Source organism: Phoenix dactylifera, chromosome 2 (assembly GCF_051530095.1).
Source record: "Phoenix dactylifera cultivar Ajwa chromosome 2, Ajwa_hap1_PhDact_Kaust_v1.1, whole genome shotgun sequence".
NCBI classification, from domain to species: Eukaryota; Viridiplantae; Streptophyta; class Magnoliopsida; order Arecales; family Arecaceae; genus Phoenix; species Phoenix dactylifera.
Genome location: NC_143191.1, coordinates 37226938 through 37252933, shown reverse-complemented (window position 1 = coordinate 37252933; position 25996 = coordinate 37226938). Strand labels below are relative to the sequence as shown.

Below are 25996 nucleotides of genomic sequence, written 5' to 3'. Positions count from 1 at the left end.
AACCAATAATATTAATAAGGTGTCTAAATATTTTAACGGCCTTTATGCTTGGTAGGACTGAATTTGAGTTGGTTTACATGGAATTAGATCTTAGTTTCTTTTGGAATTAGTGTTATTATTCCATATAATGATTGCAATTTGGTTGTTTTTTTTTTATTGAATGCATATCAAGGATAAGAAAATTGATGTTTTGAAATATGAGGAAAAGTATTAAAAAAAGTGAAAATTTTTGATCATGGCTAAGTTTGCCCTTGCAATAACCAATATCTTTTGTACATTTGCAGTATAAATTATTTCAAAAGATAATTACAATACCATTAAGTTAAAGGAGGATAGAATTTATTAAGATAAAAATTATCTTTTAGTTATATTTTTCCAAACCAGACATATTTGCACTTCCATTGTTAGTTTATAGTAATTTATTTAAATATCATATTAGTATGAATATATAAGAAAAATAACTAATATAGTATCAGTATACTGGTATTAGTACAATATATTAGTTTAGCAATAATAATAAACTAATATTATTTTATATTAATATATTAATACAACATCAAAATCAATATTTCCAGACTGCATGAACAAATAGAAGATCGGACTAGTTAACTTGCATTTCGACTTCTAGTTGAGCCCATAATTGTCAAAATTTGGGAATGAAAGCAATGCCCTATTTTATACTTCTTTTGATGTCTTTGATAGCCCGAAATGTTATACATACATATATACATACAGACATACATATAGTGTGTGTGTGTATAAGATTTGACAAAATGTGACAAAATATAAATTGGTGGAGATTAAAGATTGCAGCCTCCACTAGTTGCATTGTACCTCTATTGAGACACATGGCAATGCCTCATTTTTGAGAGTTGAGTGACGTTTTTCTTTCTTGAGAGAGAATATTAAGATATCCAGCAGAAAGATGATGTATTTCATTCAATTTGTTGTTTGTGGAGGAGATAGAGATAGAGATAGAGATAGAGATAGATAGATAGATAGATAGATAGATAGATATATATATATATAGAGAGAGAGAGAGAGAGAGGAAAAAAATTTACAGATTGCCTCTGAATTAGAAGCCACCATTCTACAGTAACGGGAAAGTTATCTTTGATGGAAACTTGAGACATAATTCCTTGAAAGAGAAAGTTTAAAAGTTATAACATCTCTTTTATTTCCATATATAATGGAGTTTTTCCAGTAAAACCATCTCACCTTACTAAGGAGTAAATCTTATAAAATATAGTAAACCATGAAGATCATGTTTTGCATAGAACTCAAAAAACTTCAAACTTTTTTTATTCATTCGTCTTCATAGATCTCAAAATAATTGTATGTTATGTAAATCATATTTTGCACAGAAAGCAAAGCGCTCCAAACTTCTTTATTCATTTATCAACTTTACAGATCTCAAAATGATTATTTTATAATAGAACAATGGATTAGTGGAACTTTAATTGCATTGGGAGTGTCACGTAGTGCAGAAGCAATGGTTAACGCACCCACTATTGCCTGCACTCAGCGTGCGCACAAAGGGAAGGTGGTGCAAGCGAGATTATGGAATTGGGCCACTTTATAAAGCAAACGGTAGTACTTTTCGTATGATACTGCTCTCCCGTAGCTTTCATCGCCACCTTAACAAAGGATGTCTGGCCTTTCTGAAATCACTTAGAATGGGCGAATAGATGCTAGTTGTCTGAAGGGAAGGTAAAAAGCTTCGAACAAATCTAGATGGGGCTGATTAGATTTTTTTTTTTCTCGAACTTCTCCAATTCAAAACCACTCTCACCCTCCGTCTCCAGCAGCAGTTTTGAGAAAAGGGATGAGTGGATGTTAATAATAGTTTGGCTTTATTCTTACAGAATTTTTTTTTACTAAGAACATAATAGTTATGTTTACATATTTTTTTTAAAAATAAATACTCAATTAAATATAAGCTTATATTACTTTTTCATAGTTAATCAAACGGGCAAAATCACTTTTTCAGATATCATGTATTCAGAATTCTACTTTTCAGAAAAAAAGCATTTCAATGAGGAAATTTTTTTTCTCACGGGCCAAAAGTCCAAAAGGCTAATCTTACTTTTCTTCGTGACAATCTTGCCTTTTTAAAAAGCTTCATAAGAGTTGTGTGTGTTTTGGTCCCACCATGCTAATAAATGGCAAATATATTTTTAAATAATTTGAATAAATGAAAAATCTTATTAACTTCGTTTTGTAACTTTTAGTTAACTGTAACCTACCTACCTACCAAGCAAATAACACGAGGGAGCAGCCAGTAAGAATAAGAAGGTTGTCAAAATGGGCACTTCTTTCTAATTTACATAAACCTGCTCCATTACAACGGGGTGTAGAAGGATTGCACTGGTATAGATTACATCATGATCACACCGGTATATAAACCGAAAAAACACACACACACACACATATATATATGGGGGTTGATAACCTACTCTCTGTTATGGTAGGTTATCAATCTACTCATTTTTCATTAGACAAAAAATACCCTTACTTTTTATAACTTTTAAGGGCACTTTATGTCTTTTTACAATCTCACATTTACTCACCCTCTTAACCCCTCCAATTAATGCTCTCTCCCTCTCTCTCTCTCTCTCATACATATACATATAAATATACATACATACATACATATATACATACATACACATACATACATACACATACATACATATACACATGCATACATACATATACACATGCATACATACATACGTACATACATACACATACATACATACATACACACATATATATACATACATACATATATATAGACATACAAACATACATATACATACATGCATACATATGTATGTACATACATAAATACACACACACACACCGGAGAGAGAGAGAGAGAGAGAGGGAGAGAGCATTAATTGGGGGTTGAGAGGGTGAGTTAAGGTGAGATTATAAAAAGACATAAAGCATCCTTAAGAGTTACAAAAATAAGGATATTTTTTATCCAATGAAAAATGGGTAGATTGATAACCTACCATAACAGAGAGTAGGTTATCAATTCCCTATATATATATATATATATATGTATATATATATATATATGTATATATATGTATATATATATATATATATATGTATATATATATATATATATATATATATATATATATATATATATATGTATGTATGTATGTATTTCAGTCATCATGAAGACACTACACAACTTGCATATTAGCTATTAATTGATATCATTAGCATCAAAATTATTGTAATAATATTTCTACATTACACAATTATTAAATAGTTATAATGCTGTTCTATCTTATGGTGCTTCTCAATCAGCAACTTTGTCTACATGCTTATTGGTACAGCAATTTTGCGTATTTTTTCTTAATCTAATTGACATGGGAAAGATTAGAATCTGATAAGATGCGTCCAATTAAAAAAACAATTTATTTATGGCATATTAGTTTTAACTTGTTGAAAATGTCCATGTTCTTAGTAGGTCTTTTACATTACAAACAGAAGTTCACTCCAAGCAATGAAATTAATTTGCATTAAGGTTTCTTGATTGAATGAGTATTCATGATTGGCATATGAATCTTCAATGGATACACAGGAGTTAAAAACATTTTCAAAGGAAAGGAGTGTATTTAGTAACTCCTTCATAAAATCATGGTATCATATTTCTCACCATGTCATAGTTGTTGGCTGTTGCGCACTATAAAAAGGCATGTTGCACAAATCTCCTCAGCATAGCTCTATTAGCGATTGAAAATTTTAAAAAATTTGATATGTGCTGGATAATGTAATAGTCTTGCAGATTGAATTTTTTGGCGTACTTAATTCAAAAGCAAATAAATAAAATACAAATAAATAAATAAATGCCACCACCTCCAGGAATAAATTTAGTGCAGAGTGATTAATTCTGCAGATGATGTAGGCTTGAATGAAAATAATCTAAGAGCAATCATGCACATCCATCAAATTCGTATATAGTGGGAGATTGATAGTATAATCTTAGGAGATTTTGAGAAGATATATAATGCACGTTAGTGCCATTTTTTAAACCTTACTAAAACAAACATATAATGTTTACATAATTACAATCTGCTGCCGCTAAGAACTGGCCCGTCTTAGGCACTGCGATGAGAAGCGAGATGATGCTGGAAAGCTCAATTATCGGCTGCTCCAGTCGGGATCGGAGAGAGCAAGGAGTATGTGATGGCTACCAAGGTCCTTTTTGGGTGACCGGACTCCGATCTGAAACAACACAAACGAAGAAGTCCTTTAATCGGAGCGTATCCGGCCGAGGATCCTTCAATGCCTAAGCCAAAATAGTGCTCATAAAATAGAAGAAGGTGTTCTCTCAGTCTGTTAGGGCATCTTTTGTGTGTGTCCTCACCTCCTGGGTTTCCTTCCTTTTTGATTGAGGGGCTGGAGTTTACCTATGATCGAAGAATTAGGGCACATGGGCCGATCAAAAATGGCTGGCTTGGGTACAATCTGGACATCAAGCATGAATCTCGCACGCAGATGATGTCCTGTCTGTCACATCAGTTAGAATTTTGGTGATCACTAGGGCCTCCGGTTAGGAGTAGCCTCTCCTGATCAACCACATGTAGGCATCGTGGCAAATTTTGATTGGCTGGCCCTTCTGATGAGCTATGGCCAATTTGGAGGTGCATCACTTTCTTCCTACTTTCGCAATCAAATTGAGCTAACCTGCTATGGTTGTGGAAGTAGTTTTTCAGAAAGGCCACATTTTTTTTGCTACAACGGATGGCTCATACACTTCTATTGTGAATACATCCAAAAAAGTTAAAAGATAACAAGTCTTGGAGTGCTCTAGGCAACTCTCTCTCACCAATCTAAAGGACTCCTCCAGAGTGGTTAGCCACATATGACACCACCCAAACTGCAACTCTATTGGCCTTTCTATAGATATGCTTGGTCTGGAAGGCAATGTCTCCACCTACCATGGCCCGAATATCTTGAAGCAAAGTGTGGAAGCTATTTACGCCGTTAGTGCCCCCTGAATCTAACCGATCACTGTAGCCGAGTCACCCTCAAATAGGACTGCGCTGGCCCGCAAAACATGCGGAGCTTAACACAGACCTACCCAAGCTGCCCTCAGCTCTACCTCCAGAACAAAAATGTCAAAGATCTGGCACCCACCTGCAACAACCACCTTAGAGTCAGGATCTTTGATGACAAAGCCTGCGCCACTCCTCCTGCCACCGTCTAGCATGCATCAATCAAAGTTGACCTTAAGAAAACTTGAGGATAGGGGCTCACAGGTAAAAATTGTTGGAAGTCTCATTCCTTTAATAGTTTGTAATGTTGAGAGGGGTTTTAGTCCCACATTACTTGTGTAGAGTTTTTTAGATAGCTTTATAAGCATTCATATCCTACACATGTTAAAGTAACTTTTTGGTGGAAAGTTGTGGAGGGAAAGCCAATATTATATTATCAAAGATTGGCACTTGGCACATGTAAAATAAAATTCATATTAGCAGTTTTTATCTGTTTTGCACAAAATAACTACACTAGCAGTTATATTTTGAACAGACACTATTCCAAAAGTTGTGTTGGTTCAGAGTTTAATTCAGGGTTATAAATTGCCAATGTCCTTCACAGATTAAGATAACTTCTTCTACAAAATCTTTCATTCCGTTGTTCTGGAGAATCCTAGTTTTGCTGGCGAGGATTCTATTTCGGTTTTGTTGTATCCTGGAGCGAATTTGTTGGATCACCAATAGCAACATAGTGGGGGCAAAATTCGCTTAAGGACAGTGTTAATTCACGCTTCAAGACCGGTTTCAAATATTAGAAATCCTCATGCTTCAACAAAAACACTGTCTGTGGCACTACAAGAGCAAATGTAGTGCTCCACATGCTCCGAGCTATCAAAGATCTATCTGATGGACCAACATGGGTGATCTCTGTGCCTGTAAAGTAGCTTGTTCCATGATGAACCTAGGTGTCGGGCAGATCTCTCAAAAAATTTAGGCAATTTAGGCCAGCCAGATAGGGTAAGCAGTATAAGTTGCCCTAGTAGCTACATACCGGATTCTAGGGGCGATGGCCCACCGTCTGAGCACCTGAGTGAAGGAGCCTGACTGACACCGAGCGTCCGGCGGGATGTCAACGAGCCTCCAGACCCTCCTAGCTCGCTCACACTAAAACAAAGCGTAGTCCACGGTCTTCTCCACGGCTCCACCTGGCACCCAGGGCACTGAGGTTGCATGCCCAGTCCCTACCCGCTCAACACCGATCTCATTGACAACCAATCCTAGACCATCTTCTAGAGGAATAGGGCAACCCTCGGGTGAAGACCAAAGCCGCTTCAATGGAGATCGCCACAGAGGTCTTTAACCCCCCTACTGGGGGTACACATGCATCGACATCGTTGCATCGGCCGACCTCACGAAGCACAAAGTTGGGGACCTTATTATCGAACTAGTCCGTGAGGGTCTCCGACTCGGTGCTACACGAGGGCAATCTCTGGGTGATGTGGAAGATGATCCAGGGGTTTATGCTCCCGGGCGATGAGGAGGAGCTGTGGTGGAGGTCACTAGAGATTATGCTCAACTCATCCTGCCGCACTGCCATTGAGGTAATCAGATGGGTTCTTCTGCCTGCTTGTCTTATTTGTTTTGTTTTTTATTTTCTGAAAAACTAGCCTCCTCTTTGTTTCTGCAAGGGGTGTACGCTACCCACATACTAATTGAGGTCATCCGCTCCCATCGGCAAAGATTGGAGGTCTCCAACTGCCTCCTTTGAGAGGCGGAGCATAGTAGGGCCCACATTGAGGTGGAGCGGGTGGAGGCCGAGAGGAGAAGAGAGGAGGTTGAGGTGCGGGCTCATTTCCTCAGCTCCAAGGCTGAGAGTTCCTAGGTAGAGCTAGGGTAGATGGTCGTTGGGCTGCGGGAGATGCAGCAGGCCATTAGCGAGGAAGGGGCATGTGTGAGAAGGAAGGTCGATGTGGAGATTGTTCACTTGAGGAATGCAGTCACTGTGGCCAAACTTCGGGCCTCCCAAGCTGAGGAGAGGTTCACTTAGGCAGAGGATAGAGCTACCCAGTCTAAGGAGAGGAGTGACATCGCAGCCAAAGAGGTCATCCAAGCGAAGGAGGAGTCTTTTCGTGCTAAGGAGAGAACCCAACATCATCATAGACTACAAGACTTCTATAGAGTTCCACAGCGAGATGTTAGAGGCCGCCAAAGACTCCTTCAAGAAGAGGTTCACCTTCTACCAGAGAAGAGTCTACAAGATGGCTCCTAAGCTCGATCTTAGCTTGGTCACCTTCTCGGGCGAGTGCTCGAACGAGGAAGCCTTCTTTCGGGGATTGGGGAGCAAGGCCGAGGAGGAGGAAGAAGAGAAAAAAAAGAGGAAGAGCCGACGAAAGACGAGTAATTGTGTACGCTATTATTTATCTCTCTCACTTGCTTTTTTTTTCTTTGGTGTTGGCTCAGCTACGAGCCGTTGTTTTGTACTTTTCTTTCTTTTCTTGTAAAATGAATGAAAGTTTGCTCGTCTTTTTACTTACTTGGTGGCTCAGCTGAACCGATGCCCTTTTTATTTGAGGGGTTGCTCAGTCTAGAGTACCGTTCGGTAACTATATGATTATGCCCTTTGTTTTTCGAAATGGTTGTCAAGGCACCCACCTCGACAATGTAGTGGCACCTGCTAAGCAGTCATCATGGGGCAGAATTTTGTCATTTTCTCAAAAAGCTACGTGTGCCATCATACTGACCTGTGCTCGAAGTCCAAGCACCTTTCTTCAACAAGGCTCGTACCTTGATGGGGTGATAACCCCGAATGCTGCCAGGATAGTCGTGGGCTCCTAGAGAATCCTGGAATTAAATTTGGCCTAGCTAGGGGCTTGACATGTGTCCTCTGACTTGAGCTTGGGTGCTTCGGTTCCAACTATAAATCACGCCTATAAATAGGACAAGAATCTCCCTTTATCTCTTTACTGTAGCAAGTACCTTGCCATTTGACTTTGTCGAGCTTTGGAGAGACTGTAGTGCGACTCGTGGGGGTCTTCGACTAGTGATCGGCCATCAGACTAGCGAAGATGGGGGCGGAGCTGAGAGTAGAAGCAACCCAGGGCAGAAAGTTGTCTTAAGTTCCTCAAATCAGCAATGAGATCAGAAAATATGTCCCTGTATGCCATAGAGGATGAGGGCAAGGTTGCTCCTTCCTTAGGATACGAGTCTTCTATTGTCACGGGACGTGAAGAGGTTGAGTCCTCACCAAGGAGGTTTGGTTGAGGACTGTTTTATCACCTTCAAGGAAGCCGCAACAAAAGGCAGTCGTCAGACTCCTTATGGATGTTGTAGTCCATAAACATTTAGTTGCTATCGGATTTCCTATGCTTTCACATGGGCTACCCAATTTTTCTTTCTTATATAAGCACGTAACCAATTGGATTGTAGTTTCCACTATAATTGGAGCAATGAATAAAGATCATCTTTTTTGCTTTGTCCTCCTTTACTATTTCTATTCCTATTTATGATCAGCATCATGATTCCAACAACTTCTTAGGATTCCCATGGGGATTAGCAACCTTCCTCGGGTTGCCTCAACACCACTTGGGCCTAAGTCATCACGGAACTACTTATTATTTATCTTTTTGCTAGGTCTGCCCCCAATTAACTCTCGTTATGCTGTCATGGCCTCCTTGGCATTAATATACTTGTCCGCCCAAGACAGCAACTCGACGTAGTCTCTTGAAAACTTCTTCTCTAGGGAGAAAAGAAATCGAGAAGTTTTCAATCTACTCCTAATGGCGGACATCATGATTGAATAATTCAGATCGAGTACCTCCAGCATGGTTGCATTGAAGCGGCTGACGTAATCTCGTAGGGGCACGTCCTCCAGTTGCTTGATGGAAAAGAGGGTGTTGCTTGATGGAAAAGAGGGTGTCCGAACTCCTCAACCTTTTGCTACGCATGAAATGGGTAGCGAACATCCTGCCGAGTTGCTCGAATGAGTGGATCGAACCAGACTGCAGCCTGATGTATCACAATCGAACCATCTTCTGCAAGATAGTTGGGAAGGCTTTGTACAGCATCACGTCGATGGCACCCTGGAGCATCATGAGAGCTTTAAATCTCGCTAAGTGGTCCAGAGGGTCTAAGGTACTATCATAGGTCTCCAGTAATGGAGGGGGGAGGGATAGCCTCCCTCATTATCTTTGTCGAAAATGGGGGCTCAGTGGTGAACTCCATGTCTCGGCCTTGGCTGGCTTGATGATGTCCCGGGTCTTCGAGGCGCTGGGCATCTTCTCAAGCTTGTGGTCGAGGTTGGCTTCCCTCTTGAAAGCCCTATCAGGTCAGTGAGAGGAAGAATGGCTAGACATCAGCTCTTCCCAAGAAGGAGAGTCTCGGCTGATCAAGATTAGCTTTCCTGCATCTAACTCCGCGGCTGAATGTTGTGGCCACGTGGAGCCTTGTCGGAGCCATGATGGCAAGAAGGCTGCTTGGGAAGCTTCTGCCTCCCCACTCTGAGGTGGGGAGCGACAATTTGAGTGCCCCGAGTCCTCATGATGACCATGCTCATAGGCCTCTTGCTGTGGCGGCTGCTAGAAGTGGCTAGTTGTTGCATGTATTGGATCATAGTAGTCGGCACCTGGACTTGAAGAAGTGCTTGAAATTGTTTAGAGGTCACCACAAGGACTATCTCCCCCATCCCGTATAGCCATCACCGTCATTGTTGAAACTGGAACCACCACCCGTAATCACTCGAAATCGAACAAAATCCAAAGCTTTCGACCCAGATCTAAATCCAAGACAACCAATGTCCAAGAAAGCACCACCACAGGTAGAACTATGTAAGGATTAGAGGGAATAGCACAGCAATCGAACACTCGAAAGGCTTCTTCAACCTAAAATTGAAGAGATCGAAGTCTGATTAGGGAGGCGAGAGATGGGTTTGGGGGGAAGAGGGAGGATTTCTAGGAGGAGGGGACATTTATGAAGGATTACCATTATTTTCACAATGCTACCATTGAGAACAAGACCATCTTCCTGAAATCCTTCAAATCCTCTAATTCTCTATCATCTGTGACAAGACAAAGAAGATGAGTGTGTTAGCAAGGAAGAAGAAGAAGAGATTACAGAAGAAAATAGATTGGGGAAAGGGAAGATGAGAAGGGGATGAAGAGGAAAAAAGTTGGGAGAAAGAAGGGGCGCTCGACAGTCGCTACTCAGTCGATGAGGCGAGAAAGGAGGTGAAGAACACTTTCCATAAAGTCGATGGAGAACTGTAAGGGCTGAAAAGGATGTAATTTCTCAGAACTCTCCAAAACAACGCTTTCACAAAACTATCTAGAATAGTACTTTTTGGTATTCAAGACAATGAAAAAGGATGCAGGTTAAATGGGTTACCCAACCTGACCAGTTATTAAACAGGTTAAATGGGTTAAACAGATCAAATGTCTGAAATCCGAACTCGACCCACTTGTTAAACAATTTAAACGGGTCGACTTGTTTATGACCCAAATCTATTTAGTCCAAATTTAAACCTATTTATTGCAAATCGAATGTGAATTGGATTGATGGGTTGGGTCAATTTTTGCCATCCCTAATGATACATATCAATACCTCCTTCCTTATCCTAGGGCTCTCTCTAACCCTCGCACACTAGCTATTTCTCGCCTTAATTTTTTGTTTATCCAGTCTAATTTATGTATATTGTATCCTCAAAAAAATTATCTATATCTTTTGTTTTTCTTCATTCCATAAGTTTGAATTTGTAGTCTATCGTTAAATTACATTGTATTTCTTACATCATTATATTTTTTATTTTAGTATATTATGTATTGTTTTATTGCATATGTTCATATTTTTTGAGCTTTAAGTTTATTTTACATATTTTACATTTTTATTATTTATTATTTTCAAAATATCTATTTTCATTTATTTTCTCTGTGTTATTTGGTTCATTTTTATAAGATTTATCTTTTTCCTTATTTTTTTACTCTCATTTATGTATTTACTATTTATTTCCAATTTTATCATCTAACTTATAGATATAGCAATTGGATAATTTAATATTTTTATCTATTTTCTGCTACTTCTATTTAACTTATGCTTTTATTTTTATTTATTTATAAAATTTATAAATTTTTAACCTATGTCATTGGTTTGTTTTTTTTCTATTTTATTATCTTGTTTTGTATTTTCATCCTTTTATTTTTGCATATATATTATTTTTATTCCATGGATTATTTTATGTTTTTAGTTTTATAGTATAATATTGTACTTTTATTAACTTACTTATTTATGCTTCTTTTAATTTTTAATTTATACTTTTATTTTAGATTCTTTACATTTTGTTTTTAATTTCCTAATTATTTCACTATCTTTTAAATGACCTTTTTTTACTCTTCAACTATATTTTCTCTTATTTGATTTCATTTATTTTTAGTATTATGCCTTCGTATTTTTTTCAATTCATTTTTTTCTTATTATTTGACCTTTATTTGAATAAAAAAAGTTAAAATATTGTATTCAATTTTTATTTTACTTTGTTTGTGATCATTTTTGCCAAACATTAGAATTTATCAATTTTAGTATTCATGAGTAACATATCAAGTGCATAATATTTAATATATTTTATTTTATTTTAGATTAGCTTATTTCCTAATATTGTACATGTTAGGATTATTTCTGAATATCTATTGCATAATTGTATTTTAATATTTTGTTCTATAGTTTCTTTTGAAAATTCGTATTCTGAGGTTGATAGATCATATTCCTTTTGAATATTATTATATAACTCTATGTTTTTTATAGTTTTATTTTTAATTTTCCCTTTGCTATTTTATTTTTTATTTTTAGAGTGTTTTATTTTTTACTTTTGTGAACTATGTTGCTTATTTTATTTTATTTTACATTTTATATGTTAAGTTTTTTACTTTATTCTAGTTTATTTGTTATGTTTTCCATTTTTATTTCATATTTTTTTATTTATCTTTTTTTACTATTTATATATTTTTAGCTAAAAATATAATAAATTCTGAAAATCCTTGTCCAGTATTCTCCTAGCTTTAAAATCTCCTGGTCCTATCCTCCCAACTAGAGGGAGAAGAGAGAGACGAGAGTGGAGTAGAAAGGAAGCCATTCCCCTTCCCACTCACTCCTTCTCTCTCTCTCCCTCCCTCTTCCTTTTCAACAACCCGCACCCCCAAACTTCTTCGTCTCTTCCCCATCCATCTAAGAGAGGAGGGAGGAAGCATATGCTTTAGAAGCTCCTTAATCCTCTCATCGTCAGATCTCTTCCCTCTATAAAGCTCCAGATTGATTCCTTCTCAGTTCCAGCCGCCATGCCCGACTCCTCCTTTCTCAAGCTCTCCCTCTTCGTCTCCGGCGACCCCGCCGACCCTCCGGCTGCCCGCTCCCCCCGGAGCTTCGCCGACGGGGCCGTCGGCCTCGGCATCGTCGCCGCCCTCAGCGGCGGTGGCGACGTTGGAGGCCGCGGGAGGTCCGCGGCGCTGAGACGGTCGGAACCGATCCCGATCGCCCCGGCGAGGGCCTTTGCGGCCGCCCGATCGCCGGAGCCGGACGAGACGGAGCTCTCCGAGAGCTATACGTGTGTGATCTCGCACGTCAGAGGCAACTCCGTCAGGAAGAGGGTGTACTTCGGCGGCGGCTCCGAGGTCGTCACTGGGGCCGTCCACAGGGGTCGTGCGGTGCTCTTCGAGATGCCGCCGCCTCCGGAGCCGGCGATGCCGTTCGCGGCAATCGGTTTCTTGAGCCGCTGCTATTTGTGTAAGAAGAAGCTTGAGGGGATCGATGTCTACATGTACCGGTATTCCCTCTTCTTCGCCTTGGCTTGTTGTTTTCTTAAAAAAATTGATCTTAGTGGTAGTTCTGATGACACAGTTTCCTTTTTTTTGTTTTGGGGGGGGGAGGGGGGGGGGGGGCGGTTCATCGTACTGGAGGGGATTTGTTGGATCAAAATTTTTTGGTGGTACAATTCTTGGATCATTTTTTTTGTGTGCGCGTATTCTTGCAAGGAGTCCTGCAGGAAACATCTGATTGTCTATTAGTTATTAGGAGAAAGTAAATTTTGAGCCCTCAATCTTCAGTCATCTACACAAATATTTCTTCTCCTTCTATTAGTTTCAATTGATCCTTAAACTTTCAATTTAAGTGGGTGCCATCCTTTCTCTCGTCTGACGCCATTAATGGCGCTTAGGAAATGATTTAACTGCCCTTGTCTTTCGTTCTCTACGAAATTTCTGTTACTCTCTTCGCCCTTGTACTGCCACTACCTCCGCTTAGATGCTCCTCCGCCTTGCTTGGTGTCGACTGGCAGCAACTCCTCTTAATCACCGCCCACCCCTGAACCCCACCCCCCACACACACACCCACACCCACATAAGATGGGAGAGAAGAAATAAAGAACATTGGAAGAGAGAAGAAGAAGAAGAGAAGGGAGAAAGAAGGGACGGTGATGATAAAATCAGCTCTTACCCTTATGCTCTGCGGCACCGGTGGTGGCATCGCCTACAACCATGACGAGCTAGGTGCCATTTTCTGCATGGAACTTGCTGCCAGCCTAACCTTGTGTCCACACAGGGGATTTGTATATATCACGAGGATAATATATATATTAGATTTTTATATATAGAAAATCTTGGCCATGGTTGATAAAGCAGTGAGATAGTCTAACATATGAGGTGAGAAATGAACAAAAATCATATGGGACAGGCATCATAGAAGAAAATATAAGGTGGTACTTTCTATTTTGCTATATTTTTCTTAGTGCCCATCTCAAAGAAGAAATCTAAAAGTTAGAAACTCCTCTTACGAACGGGATCATCATTCCTGTGATTTAAAAAAAAAAAAAAAGAAAGGAAGTTGTATGTGGCATCTTCTTTCTTCTTCATTTCTAAAATATGCTTTTTATCATTACATGCTACATGGCCAGGTAATACATACCAAACAAATTAGTCATCTAGCTAGCCAATATACATATTTGGTAAATCGATACACAGTTTCTACAACATAATATTCGCGAGTACATAGTATACAGTCAAGGAATAAATACTTAACAAATATGTATATGCAACCCAGTATACACTGCCAAGCAAATTAATTTATAGTTTATAGAGCATCATGTTCACTAGCATATACATGGCTAGGTGCTACACAATCATCGACTTTTTGATATATACTGCAACCTTCTTTGTTATGCACCTAGCAGTAATTAAATTCATACCTTTAGATAAATCGATATATAGTTTTCAAAATATATTTTTTATCAATACATACTACTTGGCTAAGTGATATACACCAAAGAAATTAGTCATATAGTAAGCTAGTACACAACTCTAAGTAAATTGATACATAATTTTTAAAACATGGTGTCACCAGTACTTGTACATAGAAAACTTTTCTAACTTTGTTTAACATAAGAAATTATATTCATTCTATTCCTTAAATTCTGTAAACTTTTAGGTGCAAAGATCTTGGAAAAGAGAGGGATTTAGAGAAGGAGAAAGGGACTCGTAAGAAGAAGGAAGATCTCATGGATGAGAGAGACGGCTTGATGAGAAAGAGAATAGATGAAGAGATTTGACGAGGAAGAAAGAGGATGCGGATGGTCTCTCTTCATGGACGTTCTCTTTTTTTTTATGTTTTTTTTTTAGTTATGTGACTGATAGACTCTGTTAGTAGGAGGAGTCCTATCCCCATTTGACTTTTTGGATTTTTTTCTTTAAGATGGGTGCTAGAGGAAATTTGGCAAAATAGGAGTTCCGCCCCATTTGATATTCTGTAGTACCCGCTTCATATGATTTTTGTTCATGAGAAATGTCTTTGTTATTGTTCTTTTTCCCTCTAGAGAAGCTTTCCCTTTTAAAAGTCATTTTTCCTTTTTCCCAACTTTTTGTTTCATATACATAACTCAGGCAATTGCCCTTAGAAAAATTGCCTGAAGCACCTTACACCCTTATTAAATTTGATTCCTCTCCACTCGCTAAATGATTTGTCCATGTGTTTTGCGTATTCCAATTAATCAATTAAACATACAATGGATAAAAGGGGGCTCCATGGCAAAATTGTTTGGTACCTGAAATCATGTACTAGTCAGGAGGCCTCTAATGGATATACAAATCTCTTGTTTAGGTTTTTACTATTTTCTCAGATGGAAGAAAAACAGTCCATATCATTTGTTTAATCCATGAGATTTACTACATCCATAAACTGTGTTGCTCTCTTTAAGCATAAACTTAAAGCAGGTCAACAATCAACGGAAGCATAACATATGATATCTATTAAGAAAGCACATCTTATGATATTCCCAAAAATATCTGTGATCCAGTCTTCTTTAGACAGTTTTCGGTCATAGCATTAAATATGAATATATTGAAGCTTTAGCTTCACAGTTTGTACCTCAGTCTCTTTGAATCGTGCATGCACATTCTTCTCTGATAACTATAATCCTCTGAATCATCTTCTCTTTCTTTCTTTCTTTCTTTCTTTTTAAATCCTCCAAAATGTCAGGATGGGATTTTGATATTATTCTATCCCGTTGTTTTTTTAATGGCCCTTAACAGTGTCTGTCTGCCAAATTTAACAAGTGTAGTGTAATTTATGTTCTGAGATATTGGGTTTGTTTGAGATTGTAAATATAAAATGTGAAAATCCTTATAGAAACTTCCTCCTATGAAGTTTTGGCCATCCATGTCTTTAGACTGGTATGCAGATGTTCCTCTGGAAACTGGTGTCAGTTGAATTTCTATCTCTCATCATACTTGTTGATCCAAGCTTCCTTTATGGAAAGTTGATTGGATAAACAATTCATCAACAAATGGCTGAAATCAATTCTTATGTCTTTGAATTTCTCATATATGTTTTGATTCCAACAGCATTTGAACAGAATACTTAGATGGCTGTAGGGATAGCTGAAAATGTTTGATCATTCATTGCCCTTGGATTACTAAATTGTATTGCACTGTCTTCGCTGAAATTCCTTATGTTTAGAATGATGTCATTCTAACTTTCCAAGATCCGATATTTAGTTATATACAGAGTTAAGGAGACCTGTTTCATGCTGAAGTTTCTCCAATTCTGTTTCCTTTGTCATGCTTCAGTGCCCATCCCTGAATAACTTGCTACACAACATTGTTAATAGTTGAATTGTTTCTCATTTATCTTTCCTCCACCCTATTCTGATTCTGTTTCCTGTTTCATGCTTCAGTACCAGTCTTTGAATAACTTGCTATGCAAAATGTTGAGAGTTGAATTGTTTCTCACTTATGTTTCTTATGCCCTATCCCCAAATTTGTTTCCTTTGCTGGTAACTTTGTCTACGACCCTTATGCTGTGTTCCAAATCCGTTGCTTGTATATGTGTTACTCCTTATATTGACTTACAGCTTCAACATTTGCTGAATTTTGGTTAGCATGTGCACAGTGACAAGAAGGAGGTATGTGCTAGGTATATCTGTGTGACAAGTAGCAGTTTAGAAGTGAAAATTGGATGCCTGTATTGTAGATTACACATTAAATCTATAATTTTGCCAGCAGACATAAAGGTACATTCCAGTTGAAGGGCATCTAGAAAGTTGTTCATCACTTTAGTAATTCAAATACTCTATGTATCATTTGGCCCATAACTTGTGCCTGAAATAACTTGCTTGTGTGAAATTAATTCTGTGCCTGCATTAGAATTCATGGTTTTGTTGGGAAGAGACCTTTAAGGTTGCTATCATCAGGGCTGATTAGTCTGCAAGACAACATAGTTTCTTCTTGCTTGCCTTAAGATTTTGTGCTACTTTGTTGTTCTATCAGAATTCTTTATTCGGTGCATTGGAGTCTACTAATTGAAATCTCTGTGGCTTTGTTTGTTATGCAGAGGAGACAAAGCCTTCTGTAGTGCGGAGTGCAGGTGCCAGCAGATGCTGTTTGATGAGCACAAGAACTGTGGCTCTGAAGTACTGAAGTCGTATGAATGCTCTGTGTCTCCCTGTTCTGGCCCTTTGCTCTTTGCAACTGGTGTGGCCGCAGCTTAATCATACAAAACTAAAGACCCATAAGGAACAGGTAGAAATGATCGGAAATATGAGAAAGGTTACCAGAGTGAATAATCCATATATGTATAGCTACAGAGAGAACTGGAAAAGATCTGAGATAATATGCTTGTTCGATCACATCTTTTAAGGCAAAGCCCTGACGAGAAGGAATGAAACAAATATGTGATGTATAAATTCCATGTAGCAGAGAAAACATCATAGGCTTTGGAGCGTCTGTGTACTGCATCCGTTGGCAAATTATTATAGTTATCAATATCATATGTTATATCCTCAAGCAATATGCTGCATGATTTTATTATTGTATATATATTGCATTCAGAAGAGTGGACTCTCTGTGGCATATCATACTCTGCTCTCTTTTCTGGAGAATCATTGATCTGAATTGCCTGCAAAATCCTATCTCACAGCTCAGAAGCTCATACTCTATGATGTTTGATCCATCCAAGCAAAGTTTGAGAGGCGGGCTCAGGTGGTTTCAGGGAGAATTATTGTTCTTGAAAATCTAGTTTTTTATTTGTTTGTTTCATTAGAAAATTAATGGAAGTTTATAATTAATTTATATAAAAAACCTTTCTGCTTACAAGAAAAGTTTCATTTTCATTTGTCCTTTTTCATGATTTTTCTTGCAATTAAGCATACGCTTGCCTCTGTCTGCTAACTTTGGATTTTCTATAATGCTCCTCCAGTGAAGTCCTACCAATTCCAGTTGCTGGATGCTGGTGTCTGGGATCTCACAGGAATCTACCAGTCGATGATGGTGCAATGTCTGCCATGGTTGCATTTGGATCAAATCCAACAGACCTCATTAATCACATCTTTGCCTTGGACTTGCAAGTGAATGTGATTCAAAAATCGAAGACACAGTTGCATCTAATTCCTCCATCAAAGCCATCCCAGAAAACACTGGTTTGTACCCTTAACCTAAACCATTATCAAAAATAATTATATCCTGTGCCCTACCAGCTAGCCTGAGTTTCTGAGCCCTAATTTCCTCCAGCTGATCGGGATGCTATACGAGCCTTTCTAATTGGTTTGTCGATGTTCAGCCTCTTCAGCATTCTTCTTTTTTCTTCAGGCCCAACTGACATATGACTGGCCAAAATTTCTTTAGATGTGAATTATGTAGTTGAATTTAACTAATATAGACGTAAAAGAGTAGTAGTTAGGAGGGTTTTATCATTTTAACTGAAACTCAATGCGTCTTGGCCTCTTGGATTCTGGATGTGTTTCTCCAAATAAACACCATCATTCCAAATGCTGCAGCTGCCTCACTCTTTGCTTGCTATCCTTCCAAATAAACACCATCATTCCAAACTAACACGATAAATTGCACCATCATTACTAATAGTCTATATCCACCATCCGATCTACCTGTTCATAAGAAGGACATGTTCATCCTTCTTCTTCTTTTTTTGATGAAAAAAAAAGAAAGAATGGGGTGAAGAGAATCTCACCTGCGTAGCAACTCCACACTGGTCCCTTTTCCGCTAGAGCATATTCTATTCAGGTCACAAATTTCCACGTGCCCTCCCCAACCGTGGTTACCCATGTATGAGTACGTCACCCCAATATCACTCTGGTTGCCAGCGGCAGTATCACGCACACCAGCAGCATTTAAGCATAGGGCATCCGGTCTCCAAATTTAATCGACGTCTGCACGTTTCGAACCTGAATCATCCTGGTGGAAGTAAAGCCTCGTCCCCACTGGGCTACCATCTTGGTAGTACATGTTCATCCTTCTCTACTCGCCCATCCTGCCCCTTTCCCAAACCCTAATTCATTCGGACTCGATCCCATCGAATTTGGTCCCTTAAAAAAAGATTCCAAAGAGTCTTTCGTCCACTCCTCTCCATGGCGTCCTCCGGCGGCGGTGCAGTGGTCCGTCGGAGCAGCAGGTGAAGGGGGCGGCATGGCGTCGGCGCAGAAGCGGAAGAAGTGGACAGAAGAGGATTTAGAGGAGGAGCGGTCGCTGATCGACAAGTATGCGGAGATGGCGTCCAACGGCAGCCTCGCCCACATGCGAACACGGGAGAAGAAGTTCCGGCCAATCGCCGCCCATGTCAACGCCGGCCACCACGCCGTCGACCCCGTCGCCTACCCCTTCCTCCGGTCCTGGAAGAACGCCTCCACCAAGGTCCAAAATAGGCGACATCTATCTGTGCTTCCTAGTCAAGCAAAAGCTCATCTCCGCCCTCCCTTCCCCATCCGACGGCTCTCAAGGTCCCTCCTCCGCCATCGACTAGGCCGACGGCGTCTCCTACCGGCCCAACTTCCTCCGCTACAAGCAAGTCTTCGGCGACGCCCCGCTCCCCACAAAAACCCCCAAACCTACCCCCCTGCCGCCGCCGTCCCGTCCTTTCCGGCGGCCATCGATGACGGCGTCTGGAGCTGGGGTTTGGGTTCGACTGCTGCGGCGGGGAGGATGGGTTGAGGTCGGAGGTGACGGCCTGATCTGGTTTTGGAGGTGGAGCGCGACGATGGGGGTGCGATGGCTGAGCCCGACGATCGCGGAAACTGAAAAAAAAAAAGAAGAAGAAAATCTGAGGATTTTTTTTAAAATTATCACGCCAAAAATTTTTAACTATCTGAAGGTTTTTAGTTTTATTGCCGAACTCTTACATTCCTTCAATCCAAACTCTGACAATAAATTCCATCTGCTGCCACGATGAAATTGCCGCGCGCTGTGTTCTGCCATATAAGTTAGTCATATATATTATGCGGCAATTTCATTACGGCAATCAGATGAAATTTATAGTCAAAATTCAAATTGAACGACGTTAGTAGTTTGATAATTTACTAAATTAAAATTTTAAAAAAATTCAAAAATTTAAATTTTTTATCTAATTATTTTTTTATTATTTTATTTGTCGGCTAGAGACGGAAATAGGATTTTTATTCATAGGATCCATGGATCCTATAGGATTCGGGCCGTTCCTAATCCTTCCCTAACAGACCCTAATTGTGCGTGCGTGCATGGCTAGCTGGCTCTCTAGCTAGCTATATTGTTTTGATTGTTTGGATTTTCTAATTAACCAAATATTTGTTGCAATGGTTAATATATGAAACATAGTGGCTAATTTCTTCGAATCCTTTTATCAATTCCTAAAAAAATTGGAACTTGTTGTGTCCCACTGCTAAATATTTGTAGATGGCGTTGCTCCAATGAAGATTAGCATATTTGTTTCGTTGATTAAGATTCTAAGAACTGTCAATCTAGTGAAACATGGATCGAGCAGTCCGCTATGCTTGCCAAAAATATCAATTTTTTTACGGCCGAAGCGTGTCCTCCCTTAGACGTTGCCGTCCATTAGCCGTTATTAAATTGAATGGCTCTTCAATGTTAAACCTTCCCGCAAAAGCGTCCAAGTTCGTTGACTCCCACATTCCAGTCTGCTAAAACGGCCTGGAAGCAGCAATTGGCGTGAAACAGAAGGCGCCAGAAAGATTGACCCTCCCAGAAGGGCGTCCAGGTTCTTCCATCGGAGAAAGATGGGCGTCTAGGTTCATTGTACCTCGAGTTCGAGATAATGGAGCGGGCCCCGCGATTCACACCATAGACCTGAGTTCATGTCATGCGAGCATCCGTACGGGGCATCCCGAGGCTGTCCCCGCTTCTCCCATCAGCCTCTGAAACCCAAACAAAATCCCCGAGGAAGAGAGAGAAGACGTCGAAAGAGGTCCTGGGGTTCTGATCTCGAATTGGATGTTAGGGTTTTGATTCGAAGAGGACGATCCGACGCCGTTTCTGCTTCGTCATTGGATCTTTCTTCCTCTTCTCTGAGATCGAGGAGAGATTTGAGTACCTTTCTCTCATTTTTCTGGTATGTTTTTCCGATTACAGCAATGAAGCCTTTTTGTCTATTGTTTATAGGAAAATCACTGCGTGCGAGATTCCAAGAAGCAGATTACAAAAATTTACGAAGCTTTTAAATTCTACTGTTTTTAGAATATTTTCCCCATTAGATCTAGATGTTTAATTTGTAAGTTTTCCGTTCTGCCAAAATTTTTTCCTCCTACATGCCATGAGATAGTTGAGCAGATCGCTCGGCTGTAGAGGAGATAGTAATTAGCCTTAAAGATGCCACCTTTGTATATATATGGTTTACTCTAGAGAAGTTTCTTTTCCTTCCCTAATGTATTTGAATATATAATGTAGGCTGTGACCATGGTGCTGTGGGTATTTGGGTATGGATCATTGATATGGAATCCTGGATTTGACTTTGATGAGAAAATAGTTGGCTTCATCAAGGACTACAGGCGTGTGTTCGATCTTGGTAAGATTTACTTGTTCGTCAAAAGGATGGCCTAGTGACATCTCTCAAAATCTTAAAGCAACACATAAATTAAAATCCTGCATAAGAAAAAAAAAATAATGTTAGCCTTTTTCTTTGCAGCATGCATAGATCACAGAGGTACACCAGAGAATCCAGCTAGAACTTGCACATTGGAGGCCAAAAAAGGAGCAGTTTGTGTAAGCAGAACTTATTCTTTGCCAGATTGTCTATCTGATTACTTGGCTAGAATCTGTTTTGTAAACCTCAGGTTCTTAATCATGTATTTTTTGGACCGTGCCTTTTTTTTTTTTTGGTTTCCAAGTTCTGTGACTTTTGACAGGCAACTGGCTTTTTCTTAGTTTAAGAGGAGGGTACAGTACCCACCTCTGATTTTATATATGTTTTCTTAGTTTCCATTCCCTGGTTTGTTACTTTGTTATATGAGGGCATTGATGAAGGGAAAAACCAAAATTGTTACTTGATTCCATTTATAAAAGATCTGTTAGGTCTCCCTGTTTCTATCTTGATTTTATTGTCATGAGGGATATTTGCTAGATTCTCCAGATACATTTATAATTAAATGCTTGCAGAAAGTGCATATATTTCTATCTATGTCTCCTGTTTTTATCATCAAATGTCTCCAATTTTTATATGACTAGATAGGTTAGACACGATGGCTCTGGGTGTTTTTTTTTTATTTATTTCACTTTCCCTTAAATACCCTTATTGACCACCTGAAAATTATTCTTATTTCAACTACTTCTAATTTTATTCTTCCATGTCTGGTTTGAATATATTTTTTTTACTCATATTCATTTGATTAGAAAGCTTTTATAGCATTTAGTAGTAGCTATTCTTCATTGATATGGGAGGATGTGAAACTTCAGAGTACCATCTTAAAATCTGGCCTTGAAATTAAAAAAAAAAATCCTGGATTTATTTTTAGTTTATCCAGTTTATACCATACAGCAACTATTTGAAAATGTTATTAGAGTGACCAAGTGTGAGAATTGCTTAGGAAATTAAGATGGTCAACTATCTATATGTACATATCGAAGGATGATAAATCAAAGTAGATAAGCAATTAATGCATTCACAAGCACATGAAAGGATGAACTTACTTGGATATCGATCCATACCTTGCGCTTCCAGATGAGGTAAACCCTCATCTGATGTTTGTCCTCGTCAAGCTCTATACAACTTCATTTATATTATATATTCGTGTTTCACTAGAACAGACTTTGATGTGCAGTTCGCAGTCAGTCTTTACAATTTTTCCCTCTCACTCTTGACATGGCTTGTTTCTCTTACAGTGGGGCACTGCATATTGTGTTAGAGGAGACAGAGAAAAGGAAAGGGCAGCAATGAAGGTACAGTTCAATGTGCTGTTTTCTTCAGTTGATTGCTGTTTGATTATTTGATATGTTATCGAGCATTTTTCTTACGCTTCTCAGTATTTGGAGAGAAGAGAATGCGAATATGACCAGAAAACTTCTGTGGACTTTTACAAGGTAAGATCAGAGATTTGCTGTTGTTGATGTCTCAAAGGCCCCTTGAGAGAACTAATTTCTTGATGAACCACTCTCACTCTTCTGTCTGTGGCGTGCATCATTCAGGAAGAAGATCTTCTTAGGCCAGCTGTAACAGGAGTTTTGGTGTAAGATGCTAAACTTTCCTGCTAAATAATATACATTGTGTTGACAAGCTACTTTGGACTGTAATCTTCCGTCGTTGTGAGATTAACAAGTTGTTACTTCTGCAGATTCACATCCACCCCAGATAAAAAGGCCAGCAAGTACTATTTGGGTCCAGCTCCCTTGGAGGAAACAGCAAGGTGAATCAGAAGATTATATTTATTCGAACTCTTTTTCCCCCTGTTCTTTTGAATGATTAGCTTCAGTGGTTGTACTTTTTCTTATCAAGCTCCTTTACTGTGTACTTCAGACAAATTGCTACTGCCCATGGTCCTTGCGGGAACAATAGGGACTATCTGTTTCTTCTGGAGAAGGCATTGTTCAATATAGGTGAGGCTATCTCTTATTTTTTCAACTGAAATTGATCTATGATAAGAGTGGTAACGAGAGGCACTAAAGAAAAGATATTCTATATATATTTCATGTGGGATGAACAACCGTATATATACAAAAAAGAAAACGAACCCCAAACAATATGCATCAAGAATAGAAAATATATATTGTATATAATCAAATGTCACATAATATAGTAGAATTAAATCCTACACAATATGCATCAATAATGAAAAATACATATTGTACCGAACCAAACTCCACATAATATGACAAGAATCAAATTCCACGCAATATACATCAAGAAAGGAAAATAATTGGGTGCAAGGCGTGATATTCGTAAAAATATAAGATCCCCATTGATCATTTTTTGTATCGACATTGTCGATTGTGTGGGTTGAGGTTATCCCTCTGGTTAGCTTTTTGCTAATTGCAGGCAATCTACAGTGCTCTTTTCCTGGGTTTCTAAATCCTCTTTCATAAGATGATTTAGAGTTTGTTATTTGAATTCCTGAAGTATTCATAAGAAGAAATGGAAGAATAATAAATGATGTTTGGATGAGTTAAGAAAGGCAATGGATAATTTTTAGAGCTAATGCAGGTCATCAAGATGATTGCGTGATTGAGCTCGCGAACGAGGTGAGAAAGATAATTGGCAGTTTGAAAGGGACGGGGGTTGTATCTTACGTGCGAAAGGACACACCTTCTTTCATGCGAATCCACCATTGGATGGGGCAATGGCCGCTTAGAGATCTATGTGGGCGGATGAATGGAAAAGTTTGGAGTGCTTTGAGATCTGTGCAAGATGTGATCCAATGGTCGATGTGGCGAAAAAATATTAATCATTCTTTCGCGCAGAAGATACGGCCCGAACCCATTTGAAGGTGAGGATAGCTGAGGTCTCTATCTCCTAGAAGCCCCATGAAGCTCTTCTGCATCCTTTATCCCTTTTCGAAACTACTGTCGCAGTGGATTCTTGATAAGAGGCCAGGAGACAATTTCAGTCGTCGTCCAGCAGATATGGCAGCATCCATGTGTTTGTCTCGTACATTTCCAATTTTTCACTTGATTGTACACCCTTACTCGGAGCCCCTTGGCAACGCTCTCTATTTTTAACTTGGACTATACATCCTGAATTCAAGTACTTTGAGATCGGTGCAAGATGTAATCTTATCGTTGTGTCAAAGCTGAGTCTCTTCTTGCAATGGATTCTTTCATACTAATTTTTCTCTCCCTCAGTAAAATAACGTCTTCTCAATTTCGATTTTTGGCTTTTGTGCTCTCTCTCGCTTTCTTGTGGCTTTTGAAATGCATGCGCAAGGCTACAACACTCTCGTTATGAGGTGTGCGAGGCATCTTAGGAAGGGACAATTTACTCCGCTTGATGGAATTGCGGTTCCGGCCAAACTCTCCACCTGATGCACCGAGGGCAACAAATAACATACGTTGTCGAGTGCTTTCTCTATCTTTCAACTTCTTCTGCAGTTTACATTGAAGCAGCCGCAACAAATTCAAGCAACGGGGCATCCAAATCAGCATTTACATAAGAAAAGACAGCATCAGCAATTCATCATAAAGGCAATTGGTTAGAAAATATGATAAGGGAGAAATTTATTCACATTTGGGTAGATGAAAGATAATGCATACTTCTCGGTGGTTGTACCACAATGCACGAACCTCTCTCTCTCTCTCTCTCTCTCTCTCTCTCTCTCTCTCTCTCTCTATATATATATATATATATATATATATATATATATATATACACACACACACATTCGATGAGCCTCCATTCGACTCTCGGTTATTGAATTTTTATACGTATCCTAAACAGTTGCCAGTCGACCGTGTGGAAAGAGCACGAATGGCCTCGGCATCGTCAGCGGTGGTTGTTCGGACCTTGGGCTATCGTGCTCCGGCGGATTGGATGGCACGAGATCTTCGGCTACAGGACAGGCTGGGATACGACCGTCGAGTCCTTTCAGATGGTGGAGGGTCTCGTGGCCTTCAAATTTTGGAGCAGCATTGATTGGGTAGTTGCGATGACTGGCGGGCTATGGCTGGTGGCCGGTCAACTGCTGGCAATGGAGGAGTGGAGGCCCGATTTCGTCCCCGGCATCAACACGGTGAGTAGAACAGTAATTTGGCTTTGTTTACCCTGTCTTCCCCTAAAATTCTGGGAGGACTCTTTGCTCAAAATTGCAACAGCGACGGTCCGGCTACTAGAGTTGGACGATGTCTCCGACTAGCTCCTGTGAGTAAGGTATGCAAGGGTGAAAATTGAGATCGACGCCCTCAACCCTCTCAAACCGGGGTTGTTTATCCAAGGGAAGCCAACTAAGGTTTGGCAGGCCTTCATCTACGAAGACCTATCGGTCTTCTGCTTTGCTTGTGCCCCGATCGGGCACCTCGAGAGCGACTGCCGCTACCCTGGGCCGGAGCTTGAGAAGGATGGGTTGTCGGGATGCCCTGCTGTGTCGCGGGTGGAGGAGACCTCGGCATGTTCCCCGAGGGAGTCAGGATCGAGGGAGTTCGGAAGCACCAGGCAGCTAGTCTTTGCCCCGTGGATGGCCACAAGCCGTGTCTACTGGCCTAGAGCCGCCGACAACAAGGGTAAGGTGAGGAAGGAGGCTAAGCCCCACCCCCGAGTCGGCCTCG

The 25996-nt window shown here is 39.7% G+C and overlaps 2 protein-coding genes across 4 annotated transcripts; both read left to right on the top strand.

Annotated features, from left to right (window-relative positions):
* Positions 1–12044: 12044 nt before the first annotated feature.
* On the top strand, positions 12045–17318 carry LOC120111377 (FCS-Like Zinc finger 14-like). Of its 3 annotated transcripts, none has more exons than XM_088716259.2 (3): positions 12045–12807; positions 14463–14607; positions 16863–17069. In XM_088716259.2, exons 1-2 carry the CDS (start codon positions 12323–12325, stop codon positions 14581–14583), a joined length of 606 nt encoding a protein of 201 aa, XP_088572385.2. In that variant the 5' UTR covers positions 12045–12322; the 3' UTR covers positions 14584–14607; positions 16863–17069. The 3 variants fall into 3 exon arrangements, with proteins under 3 accessions (XP_088572385.2, XP_038984318.2, XP_088572384.2); XM_039128390.3 differs by lacking the exon at positions 14463–14607 and adding an exon at positions 16676–16765 and having other exon boundaries at positions 12046–12807; positions 16863–17318; XM_088716258.2 differs by lacking the exon at positions 14463–14607 and having other exon boundaries at positions 12047–12807; positions 16863–17318.
* Positions 17319–18791: 1473 nt separating this feature from the next.
* LOC103701451 (gamma-glutamylcyclotransferase 2-1) lies at positions 18792–24564 on the top strand. Its single transcript, XM_026802358.4, has 9 exons — positions 18792–19174; positions 21197–21314; positions 21435–21511; positions 22628–22684; positions 22769–22825; positions 22931–22971; positions 23077–23148; positions 23259–23338; positions 23943–24564. Exons 1-9 carry the CDS (start codon positions 18950–18952, stop codon positions 24221–24223), a joined length of 1008 nt encoding a protein of 335 aa, XP_026658159.3. The 5' UTR covers positions 18792–18949; the 3' UTR covers positions 24224–24564.
* Positions 24565–25996: the final 1432 nt, after the last annotated feature.